Source organism: Opisthorchis viverrini (assembly GCF_000715545.1).
Source record: "Opisthorchis viverrini unplaced genomic scaffold opera_v5_20, whole genome shotgun sequence".
NCBI classification, from domain to species: domain Eukaryota; kingdom Metazoa; phylum Platyhelminthes; class Trematoda; order Opisthorchiida; family Opisthorchiidae; genus Opisthorchis; species Opisthorchis viverrini.
The window spans coordinates 2,604,737-2,617,742 of record NW_008751676.1 but is presented as its reverse complement, the minus strand read 5'-3'; the positions used below and the strand labels follow the sequence as shown (position 1 = coordinate 2,617,742).

Below are 13,006 nucleotides of genomic sequence, written 5' to 3'. Positions count from 1 at the left end.
TGTCGTTTGCTAGAGAAGACGAATCGCCATTATCAACGTGTCTCACGATGTAGGAATTGTGAAGATTAGTTATTTGTCAGTCAAACTTGCGAGGAATATCAGGCTGGACACTGGTCAAATGTCCATCGAGAAAAATGGAGTCAAGTGTGATATCTGACCAACAACAGTAAAAAATAAGTTTTTGGTTTTTGGATTACGCCAATCGTGACCCGCTTAAGTTGCTATAACCAAATGGACACACCGTGTACAACAATCATTAACGCATCGATCCGTTTATTTATTGTATCCGCACTTCAAAGAAAACAAAATAGCTATTTCACTTCGTGATTACTATTGTGTGATATGATTCAGCAGAATTCTTGTGGCTATCTGATAAAAATCAGGCACCAAAACAGTAACCTTAGGTGATTTACAAAGAAATACACTGGAAATATGGGGAAAGTTTCCAGTGCTTCATTGACCAGAGCGATAGGTTGGGTGTCCTCAGAAGTACTACCTACAGGAGGCTGAGACTAACCTGTCGGTTTAACTGATGAGCAAAACAGGGCAAGTTGTTTGACAAACTCTAGGTATGTTCAGACAGCAAACCGTCGCACGAAAGCGAACAGTCCTGAAGAGTGGAAGACACCATGCAAACACTAATGAACAGTCTGAAAAAAGTGTGCGAATGGATTTGCTGACTTTAAGTATGGTAAGGCTTTAGTTGCATACGGCCTTCACAATGATAGAAGACAGCAAAAAGCAGCCAGGAGTACGCCAGAATTGAACGTCCATTGTGCACATCACTTACATTATCCGGACGAATTTTTAGGTAGAAATTATTCTTTTTGTAAGAGATCCGCAACACTTTCGGCCAGGCAAAACGTCCAATACGCAAACGGTCTCTGTAGATCACAATCCCGTGAAACCCGACACCCAGATAAATTTCCACGTTTTCCGTGTCACGAACAGGGTGCAAATCCACACCGTACAACTCGAGACGTTTGGCAGTCTCCAGGTACTTGATGTCCGCCTGATTTGGCTTCATTCCTCTACAAATAAGTAAGAGGATACACCAGTAAAAATGGAGAAAATCGAATCGTTCAGCTGTGGCACGATCTCGGTGCATAGATGCGACGTAACTCGAAGAAAGCACGAGTGCTCAAATTGCCCAAGATAAGACAGGAGCAATTGGGGGTCGGTTAGAAGTGTGGGCTTTTCGGCTAGCAGCGCTCACGATTTGTTACCTGAACCATCGCGAGTAACTAGACTCCTACTCATTCTGCCTTACTTCATGCATGCATGTATGCATCAGAAAGGGTAGGGTTCTTGCTCGGCTTACACAATTCACGACTTGTCCTATGTAATCCCTTGATTTGTAGCTGGTTAATGAAGTCAACAAGTGACCACCACCGTGAAAATGATAGACTAATACAAAATTGAGTGTAGATACCAGACGAATAAGGCAGAAGGATTTTCAAGGAAGAAAAACTTACACGTGGGTTTTGTGCAATTCTGCGATCTTTTGCAGCAGCTGTGGTGTCGGTGATGGAACAAATTCGAATTCCTTCAGGTAATCTGTGGATCCACCATGTTCGCGTTCATCATAGTCACCCAGCTCGGCCTGGACCATGAACGAACCAAGCAAAGCCTGAGTGACCCAAGAGCACGGCAGTTTCCCGGTGTATATGTCCTGTCGAACTTGGAGTGCTAGTTGATAACGGGTAATGTCTTCCTGGAGCAAAGTGGGTTCCGGGGCATAGAATTTCACTTGAAAGGAGAAGAGCCACTGCTCACCATCTGAGTACGAATGGAAACGGACATAAGAATTAAACTGCATAATTATCATGAAGAAGAGCAGACAGTCCTGGGGGAGGCCAAATAATGTTCCTTCGTAATGGTGACGGTTTAAATGAAAACGGAGTGCGAAACACAGCTACGCCATTCGCAGTCTGTAAGCTAACACTAAGTCCCTTCTCCGTTCACCTTTATTCTTTTCTTTACAATATGGCTTTTAGGTAAATCATGGTTGTACGGCAGTGAAGCGTCGGTGTTGAACACTAATGCCATGCTGTCGATGACGATGATGATGAATCTGTAAGCTTGGATATACAGTATGAAAGCCGATCCCATGTGCTGTACTTGGCAACATCATGCTGAACGGACGGAAAGGATGAATGAAAAAAACTCATTTGCTTTTCAGACACCAGAATGGGCGACAAGGCAAACCAATGACTGACGTAGGAGTTTCAACAACGTCAATAAGAGGGGAAAGTCACTGACATCGGTTAGCCGGTATAACGTCCAGTGTCTCCAGCAAGCACAGGAAGGGCCATGTGGACCCTATCCATGGAGGCGAACAGGTGAACTCTGAACTGAGCACAAAGAACAATATACTTCACGGTAAATGATTCTACATGCACAATGAGTGACCAAACTACCGCAGATTTTGGTGGCGGATAGAATCCTTAGTTGAAGTCTCTGCAGAACAACCGAATACTCGTTTTCAAACTGTTTCGTAGCGGGTTCTCTGGGACCAGTCTACACGAATCATGGTTGAGATAACGGTTACCAAAGCTCTGAAGACGCCTCAGTTACGCTGCTCGCATAGGTCACGTTTCACAGCCATACAAACAAAACAGCCCGTACTGTAGCCTGATTCACACGTCCCTTGAGATTCAGCGGTATGCCGCTTTGGCACCATACGTGTCTCAAATTAGCAAATGCCACCAAGGCCTTAGATATTCGTGCATTAACTTCACCTGTCACACCACAACAGGAACTAACACAACTTCCAAGATTCGTAAAATAGCCCACAACTGCCAGTACCTCTCCTTGGTTTGTGAGGGCGTGTTCAGCGAACGTGTCCAGGAACACTGCTTTAGACTATGCGGGCACAAAGGAATTACAGTAGAACAGAGCCTGTCACTTTTGGACGTTTGAACTTTCCTTGGAATAAAAAGAAAGCGGGCTTTCTACAAAGTGAACTTCCCCGTAACAACTCCATTTTTGGTATGACCAATCGCAAAAGAGAGGCCATTGCTCCCTATAGGATACGATGCTTTCTAGTTATACTGGAGAAAGGAAATAAAATACACAAACAAAACATCTTTAAAATTCACAGGGAGGGAGACCGATAGAATTTAAGGTTATCCTGTTTGCTGGCAGGAGAACGGACAGAATAGCAAACAAATGCAAGACAAAAGATGAGACCATGAATGGCCCAGAATAACATGTGAACTTATCGGTTCACATTGCGGAAGGAAGAGTGGTTAAAGAGGCACAAGAACACAGGCCATCACAGTGCACATTCGGCTGACAACAAACGAAGTCAGACAAGTTCTACGACATAAACCGGAACCACAGTTGACGATAGGCGGCACCCCTAGTTTCGTAAAGCGAAGTGGCATGAAGAATACAACTTCATGATAAGCTCAAGAACATCCTTTAACCAACTTCAAACGGCCTCCGTGATACCACATGAACAGACATTAACAATAGACATTAAATTAGTATCAGGGCAAAGCGACTCACTCCGCAGTTGCTTGTTGATCTTCTTCTCGGGATCCAACCAAAACTAAAATTGCAAAGGAAATATGAACATCGGTCAGTTTGGTCTAAACATGAAAGCGAGACTCCGGTGAGGTTCAAACTAAAAATTTTTTGAAGCGTAACACTTAGGTATGTTTCGTGCTACTTCCAAGTTCAACCGATTAACTTAGATGGTCTGGTAGGGCAGAGGTGAGCTGGTGAAACAGAGCGGCTTAACTAGCAGGGCAACCAGTGTGAAATAGAACAACTTAACTCAACAGGTCAGTTATTGAACACGTTGGCTTCAGTTATATGTGCCGGGAAAGTTTCGGACAGCAGATACTAGGCACAGTATAGGCGATTGCCATTCGCCTTCACGACCCGAACGAAGACAATCGGTTGTCACGGTTTAATCGACATTCTACGACCACACGCATCATGGACTACTTAGAAGAATTAGGAACCAGTCATCACGATGCTTATCACATGCCTCTTGTAAAGTTCCCACGAGCACCGTCAGGCACTAACCAAAGTTTCAGTGCACTCGTTAGTTCTGTCTTCATTCCCATTATAATACGGACGTACGGAATTGATACGAAATGGCACGAAAGAAATTGCTTGCTGTACAAATTGTCCTCTCGAGTAACACTGTTTTGTGTTATTACTAAGTATGCATGCCCATAATGAGGTTTATTTGGTACATTGCAGTGTGGACAAGCGAAATATTGGACTGTTGGATGAAATTACAGAAAATGAGTACAGCTTCCTACATTTGAGACGGAATTTTTCACGTGAATCTGCGACCTAGTTGGGCGACGGGTTAAAAAAAACAGCAGTTCATAAACTCGTATCAAAGTATGAATTCATGAGAACCTCTATTTCAGTGCCGCCTTGGTGTTGAAATGGCTCAGGTAAGCGACACTGCTTCGGTTGTCCCACCAGCTCCGGGAGTTCCGCTTGGAAGCCGGGCTCGTAAATATTTGATAAAAGTACTTCTGTGTGACATTACACCAGAGGTTATCACCGTCCGGACAACCACACCTGAAAATTCCACACACCAATCAACGAACTAAATTATGAAATACAGTTAGCGGACGACTAAAACATAATAATAGAAGTTAATCAGGAGTCAACGAGAACTAAGCAATCGGAATCCTTTATTGAATAAGGCCGAACAAACGATGCGCGGAGTTGGCTAACCTCGACATCAGTTATGACAGAACATGACCTATTTTACCGAAACACTGTCCGATACATCAGTAAAAACTAGGTAACGAGTTTGAAAGATACTGCAGTGTTTCCTCTCCCGGGGATACTAGAACAGATTTCTCCTGGGAAATCGCAACCCCCAAATGAGCTTGAAATGACCACCTGATAGCGGTTGCTCCAAAGGAAACCAAACAAAAGTCTGTATTGGTACAGGTTTAGTGCATAGCTACTATGCAAGGAAGACAGTACAAGGGTTGGACACTGCCGGATCAGCCAAGCCTGGAAAAGGGCAGTCGAAAAGCTAGGGTTGGGTCCCAACCGAGGACCCCACAGATTCGCTGTTTAATCACTGAATTTCCGCAGGTCTAGAGCATAAACCAAAGTGGACAATTACTGCTATCTAGAGGGCATGAAATGAAGTTATACGTGGATAGAGATTTGTGCAAAGCGATTGAAATATGTCAGTGCTTTCCAATGAACAGAAACAAACATTTTGTACCTTCAATGCCTACTGGTTCTGCTAAATCAATGCACATATCTATAAATCGTACTATCCCATTGCCGAAATACATGAGAACTGAACAACGTTGAAATTGACGATTCTAAATTTGCAGTAAACAAGGTCAACAGTTAACAGCGGATGGACAGATTTCAGGCAGTCCGTCTCCAGAGAAGACGTGAGCTCCAACTAAAGTAGGCTCCCTAATGATACGTGGCAATGAACGTCAGAACAGTAAATTGTTTGATGGTCCTTTCCAGACAGCATATGATAAGCATCCCTTGGAGATATATTTCCGTATATTCATTCTATTTTCCGTATTATCGATGGGATGGCTCGAGAAGCGGAAAAATGACCACGTGTCTGTTCTTTTAGCGGCCATTTTGTGGTGAATTCCGTGGGGCCCAGCTAAATGCCTCCTCCTCACCGCAAAAAGCCAATGATATCGTTCTACCCATTTTATTGGTGAAGCCGATGATGGTTTTATTAAAGTCCCCTTACGAATATGCGGATAGGTGTGGAAACCCTGATTCTACAAATATTGCCAGTAAAAATCACGATTCGTCCTGAAAACGGAAACAAGAAAGATTAGGCGAAGAAATTCTGGTGCTCACCCAGGTGCGAAGCTTGTTGCTGACATAGGTCAATCCAAAATAATCAGTTTCAACAATATCGGCGTGTTGGCAAACACGTGAAAATAGTGACTGTCCTGTATCGTTACGGTCCAATTGAAAGGATATCTCTTCACCATCCAGCATTATAACGCGTGCAAGAACCAATGTACCACTGTTAGACACATTCTGTTCGGTGAGAGCCTTAGCATTGGGAGCTTTGGGTCTGCGGAGACGGCGAAAGGACGCAATAAACTTCTGCAATCCGGTAAAAGGCGGCTGCTCACTTAACGAAGGCTGACGACCAGTTCCCACGTCCACTTCAGGGTTCCAAAACCCGTGTTCTTCTCCACCTACAGCTCGAGGAGTCTCGGCAGCAGCGGACTGCCTGCCGTAGTCAGACAAGGAGTCAACCGACGGCGGAATCTTCCCATTGCGGGGGATTGGTTTAGATGAACGATGACTACGGGTTGCTGGGATGGGTATTCTCTGCGATCCAGAAAAAACACTATCCTCTGGTTCGGGGTAGTTTTCTTGAGACTCTACTTGATATCCATCATCATCGTACTGTTGGTCATCATATTCCGGATCATCATAAGCCAAATCATCATCCTTGCGTGGATAGTCTTCCTCAGGTCGGTAGGGTGCGTTGACATATTCTTTATCTTCTATCGTGGTTGGTTTGGAAGAAGACCGTTTTGATTTCTTCTTGTGACGACGTTGAGGAACATAATCGTCGTCAGGGGAATGTTGGTGTTCAAACTCACCATCGTCTAACTGGTCTTGGTGGTAATTATCGCTGTAATCGACATCTCGATAAACCTCCCCGTGTTCACTTGGGTAAGCAACGTCCACAAAGCCTTGATCGTGGTAATTCCCGCGTGGATCATTGTTTTCACCCCGAACTGCGTCACCTGCACCTCGGTTTTTCTTTCTTCTCTGTGCACGTTCCCTACTGCGATCTGAACGGGCTCGATCACGATAGGTATCCATTTAGACCAAAATACGACGTTGGGTCAATGGTCGGGTTCGTATTAGCTGACGCATCGGCGTTCCTGAAAAAACAGAGGAAATGAGAAAGAATGATGGTGTATTTCCATCCATCAATACTAGCAAGAATACGATACTTCACTTTTCCCGTGCACAGATGCAATGGTTGTGGACACTAGTGCGCTTAAGTGCCTACTCATGGAAACGTCGAAGGACTACAGATAAGGTGGACGAAAACTTCTAGACAACTCACTACCCTTTCACACTTCCTAACACACACCAGATAGGTCTACTCTCAGAATTTCCATCAACCTCATTTCGTACTTGAACATTAAATTTCTTGTAAGTGGGGATTAACACCCATTTGAATACGAATTCAATGCTAATCGGGCTATAACTGGAATCCAACTAAATCCCCCATTCATAATATTCCCAAATCAAGCATGCTGCGACAATGCCGTTTCATGCTCCAGTTGGGACGCAGTTCAAGATGACAAGGCATCAATCTTGATTTGATACTACTTATAAACAAGCGGCTCAGATGAATTATCACCTTACTTTGAAAATGAGCGTCCAACTGCAAATGTCTCGGTGTGAAAATGCAAAACAAAACTGCTGAAAATTCGAAGATTAGGACTATATGCTGATGACAGCTTGCGTCGACTAAAGCACAGCAGCCTGTCCTCGGACGTTGAAGCCGCTCGTAACAACGGAGCAATTCATCTTCCCCCGACTGCAAACGAACACCCCAATACCCACGATATANAGTGAATGAGTGTTGAGTAGAGGTCGTGTACATCTAGTTTACTATTTCCTGCTTCATGGAGGGAAGTAGTAATCTATGACATTCCCTGCATCAATGAAGCATCTTCAAGGTAGGCACAGATCTGATCTTTCAACCTCGTGATTAACGATATGATGTAAAAGGCTCCAAATAAGTGCGAGTAAGGCCTCATCTGGGTGACATGCTTGAAGATAATGAACATGGGGATGAGATTGCCCTTCTTCGGCTTCAGTCAAATTAAATTTGATTTCGCTTTAGAGCTTCAAAACGTGAAATTCTGCTGCGCGACTGGGAAGGGAGTATTCTGACTTTCCACACAACGGTCTTCTGCCAGCGACTTTCGACAGGTGTTTGTATTATCCTGTACAGATGGATACGTTCGCCTACAGTACAGCCCATGTTTGCAGCCCGAAAAGACTAGTCAGGATGGGTAGCGTCCGCGGAGGGCAGCCATCGGAGTTACGAATTCACAGTGAAAAAAGTCAGACTGGAGAAAAGATGTGTGGATTGCGAAAAACGCTTCCTCAGGGCTTTCTGAGTCGGCATGAGTCGAATGGGCATGCCAAGTGGTGTTGTACACATTGAAATAGCATACACTACACACCTCAATAGTGGCTTCTCACTGAGAATGGCTTCGCAATTCGTATTCAATGGAAGGAGATGAATCATTCACACTGACGACTAATGAGCACAACAAAAATGAGTTCACTTTTAGGAGATTGCATTTGAAATGTATCAATTGAAAACCTGATATGCGAGTGCCAGGTTGGGTCGACAGCGAGAGAGAGAGAGAGAGAGAGAGAGAGAGAGAGAGAGGTATTCACAGCCACACCGGATTTAATTGGATAGGAGTTCCAAGGACCTGATTCCCCCCTCAACGAGTACCAACAGATTGGATACGAAAGTTACTCCTTTTACGGTCGTCCAGCGCAATCTTCGCTGATAACAACCTTAGTGTTTAAGGACCATCGTCACTTCGAAGGCTTGGGTAGACAAAAATGACAATAAGAGAGGGACAAGAACTTCATGCTAGTCTAGCAAGAAACGTGCGAAGTACGTACATTTTTAGCACTCAATAAAACTGGAATGAAGCTGCTAACATGGGCCAACCGGCTTCGGCTAGCCACCATATCTCAAGGAAAGGTGCTTATTGCTATTACTTGACACCAAGTACTTCGAAAATGATTGTCTTTCGAAACCATCACCATCATCACTAACAGCAGCACCAGACGAGAACACCGGTACTTCACTGTCGTAACATCCTGTAACATCCTTTCGGTGCCTAGCTGCCATGCCATCAGAAAGAAGCACGAGGACTGGTATGCTGCCAGGTTGCTCAAGCCTGGACAGGGGGAGCTGAGATGCAAAGGCTGGGTTCGAACCATGGACCTTCCGGCTAGTAAATTCACACTCTAATCACTGAGCCATCCCACTGCCACACACCCATGTCAATTTATTTTAATAAAGTTTTATGATGCAAAGAAGAAATGGGGAGTGGAGGGGGTAAGCCTAGCTTACAGTAGGAATCACGGCCGTTCTCCCGCTCTGATAAGGCGGTGTAAGCGAAGCAATGCAGAGCTTAGCTACGACGGGGGGCAAACTAATCATCTGCGGCTGCCACACACGCTGGGGACATCAATTTTGGAGATAGGCAATAGAATCGACCCACCCTAGTTGGCTGGAACGGTCTCTTTCGGAGAGACGAAGGCAAGTGATGATCTTAAGTCCATCATTAAACAGAGAGGGCGTCACCATCATTAACACCGCACAATGCTTCACACTGAGGTTTCACCCCAGTACAACTGCAGTTTACTTTGAAATCTTACTGTGAAGGAAAGATTTAATTGAAGTCATAAACATTTCACGATCCTCCCACTCAATCAAACAATCCGGACAGAAAGCGACAGTAAAAGCACCGCTGACATCGACTAGCAGTCATATCTCACGGGATGACTTCGGTCAGTTCAACCAAAAATACCTATGTCTTCTCTTATTCAGAGACGAGAACGATGTCGTCCGAATATTCCAAATAGACAAGGGTTTCGTCAGCAGCTACCCGAAAACCAGGGTTTTAAAAAAATTGTAGCGTTCATCTCATTAGCTTCTCCATCACAAAATTGAGTAGGGATGAAGTGGGCATCATTTTCAGACATCACTTGGCGTATGGAAGCTTTTGTGCAGCAATCCGTATGCTTGCATATGCCCAGAAGTCTGCGAATACAAATATATTATCATATTCACAAATTTCCGGGATGTTACCTGCTGAGCAAACAGGTTAAGAGGAACAGATCGCCCAAGTGAGTTGAAGGCGCCTTGGACATCCACAAATACAAAAATTTTGGGTCGCTTATGTGTATGACGTTGTTTTAATATCTGACAGTGTGGAGATTTCGTCAACGTAACCCCTACCAGGTCGGAACCCCTTTTTTTGCTCTCCAGCAAGTGCTTCACTGGCCACCATAAAACGATGAAGGAAAAGCAACGCCTGAAAGACGACCGGGGTCCACTACCGCTCATTTTTTAAAATAAGCCTACCACTGATTCACCAGAATTATATGGGATATTCTCCTTTTCCCAGATGGAAGCGAATAGATCGGGCAGGCACTGACTGATGATTTTACTCCCATACTTAAACAATGCAGGTGAAAGATCATCCGGACCAGGAACTCGGTGGCACTCAAGAATACGTATGCAGTCATAAATCTCCGAGACCAAACGGGGCTCTAGGTTTACCGACGAGGGTTGTGCTGCGGTTCGATGATGGCGAGATAGCAGTGGTTAGAGCACGAATTTTCTGACTGGAAGGTCCGTAATTCGAAGCCGACCTCTGCCTCTCGACTTTCTCTGCCTGGGCTTGGGCAACCTGGCAGTATCCCAACCCTCGTGTTTCATTCGGGTGGCATGGCGGTTAGGCACCGGCATGGTGTTACGGCCGAACGAGTTTCGATGACCGTTGCTTATCATCACGAAGGTCGGCCCTGGGTCCGAGGCGTCCTTCTGCGTGGAGTATGGTCGCCCCACTTGGATCCTAGATCGTTTCGCTTCGCGGCGGTTTCCGAGGGCCGGTCGAAATGTTCAATCGAAATAATCTGACATTCACTGCATTGTTGGCCTTCTCTATTTCGTCAACCTTTCATGTCGAACTAATAATTTGAGTGAAGTGCACTCCAGTCCACTAAAGACTCATCTCTTGATCACCTTGCCGATTTTCTGGTTCCAGAGCTACGCATGTTCCAACCCCAAGTCTGAAGGACGAGAATGTACTGATCAGACCACCGACCACCGATCAGAATGGTATCAGAAAGCCCATCAATATCGACACGCTGCTGTAGGAATTTCTCCATACAACATTCCACCACTTTTCCGACTGTTTACGTCAGGTTAATTGATCGATAAGTTGTCAGGTCATTTGTCTCCAGTCCCGAAAATGACTCCGTTTTCACATAGTCGTTACCACAACTTCTTCTATTCATCGACCGAAGTTTGCTGCACAAACTGTGGTCGAAATAACCACCAAAATGTGGAGCATCAACGGGTGGAATCCATTGGATCCATGAAATTCATGTTTGTTAAATTGGGACAGAATTCGTTGACGTGTTGAAACAGTGCAACTATATTTTTTCCTGGACGTTTCCAACCGGCAAAGTAGTCTCTAGGCTTGTGGCTTATGAGAGGTATGTGCGTTAGCAACAACTACCACTCCAAATAATCTTCCGAGGTTTGACCCACTTCAGTCATTATTGACAATATTTCATTTGCTGTTCTGGGTCGCTGGTGGGTGTTCGTTTGTTCGGAGTGGCTATTAATTTATACTTATGATCAGGTGGGATGAGTACCCACTCCGTTCGAATTTCCCACGTAGGCTGCATTCCTTTCGAACCTTCTGAAACAACGCAAAACCCGTAGGCGCTCCATTAGCAAGGTAAGCATCTCACCAACTGTGTCCTGAAAGCAGTCGAGACTCCAATAACTTATCTATGGCGTCTCCAGTTACCGCAACGCCCTCTTCTTTGAGAATCCAGTAAGCACGCCACCGGTGACACCAAGAGACGGAACATTGGCATAACACCCACAGAGTCGCCAGGAAGTGGTCCGAGGAAACCATCTCTATTCGATATCAAAGAGCGTTGGAGGAGAGTTGGACTTCGATATATTAGGCTTCCCGGTGGATTCTGCTAGCATGCCAGACTCCTGGCACTAGGAGTCCGACAATTTAAACTGTCCTGATCAATACCGGATCAGGGATGTTTAGAGGTTGCTGGAATGTTTTTACTGGCATACTGAAAATCTAAACACCCTTCCACCAGTATAATGGGGCTTCAAAAGAGAAGAGGTTTTGGCTATATCGCATATTGGACCAGCCTGTGTGCGGCAGAATGAAGTCGCCATTATGATAATCCCTGGGCTTGGTGATAACTATTGAAACAGTTCTATCAATTGGATGTTGCGACAACGAGACCACATGAAGAAGCCAACCAACAACGGACCCCAGAGAATCACCTTAGCACTCGCAATCATAGGCACTACTGGGGCCAAGAATCTAACCCACAGGCGGTTGGTCAGAAGAAGGGGCAAAATTCAGACGACCTATGATTGGTCATAAATGTGGATCCAATAGTCAGTCAGGATTAAGCCGATTGCCAGTGGCTCACTCATGAGACGTCAGACTTCTAGAAAGTTCTTTGTGCACGCACTTAAAAAATGACACTATGTACATGCATTTTTTTATCTGCAGGCATGGGTTTGATACACATAGTATAACATTCGTAATTGTTCGAGGGAAGATCACTACAGGAAGAGCATCTCTGCATCCATGAGGGCCATGCAGAGTCTAGAATGTTCAACGAGTTACCTCAGCTGTAGAACTGTATGAAAGTTCCGCCCGCCTTAAGTGAGTCGCCTTTTTCCGCAATTCGGGCTTTTCAGTAAATCAGGCAGCGTGTTCACACCCGGTGGTGAAGATTCGCCAGCTGGTATGCATGGTCATTTCAGTCAATCAAGATAAGGAATGTAGAACAAGAGGCCCATCACCTACCGCTCATAGAACTACATTCTGGTTAAGCTATACCGACATGCACAAAAGAGACAGCTCTATATCTGTTAAACCAGAATCCAGCACATTTTCTATGAAATTGGTCTCCATGATGCAGGCACGACTTTACTAAGGATACCGTTCTTCTCTCTGACCGCCCTTGTTGACAATATGATGGTGGGTTAAGAATCACACCCTAGAACCCACACAAATTCAGCCGTTGCCTTCCCGAAAAATAATCCATCAACCATTGGAAGAAATACTTACCAGCAGCGTATCCTGGTTGTTAGGCTGGTCAAATATGGGTCTGATCTAATTCCGAATTAATTCACAAGAACGCCTTCTTGTGTGGCGGATTGAGCACATTCAAG

General features: G+C 44.9%; 1 protein-coding gene across 1 annotated transcript in view; it reads right to left on the bottom strand.

Moving 5' to 3' along the window:
• Window positions 1–6,887, bottom strand: part of T265_01846 (hypothetical protein) — a gene marked incomplete at both ends in the record, with an annotated part of 31,469 nt that extends 24,582 nt beyond the window's left edge. The window contains 4 exons of the mRNA XM_009165956.1: window positions 791–1,031; window positions 1,476–1,779; window positions 3,514–3,556; window positions 5,833–6,887. Coding sequence (XP_009164220.1) covers window positions 791–1,031; window positions 1,476–1,779; window positions 3,514–3,556; window positions 5,833–6,822 — 1,578 coding nt within the window. The remainder of the gene's footprint in view (window positions 1–790; window positions 1,032–1,475; window positions 1,780–3,513; window positions 3,557–5,832) is intronic.
• Window positions 6,888–13,006: the final 6,119 nt, after the last annotated feature.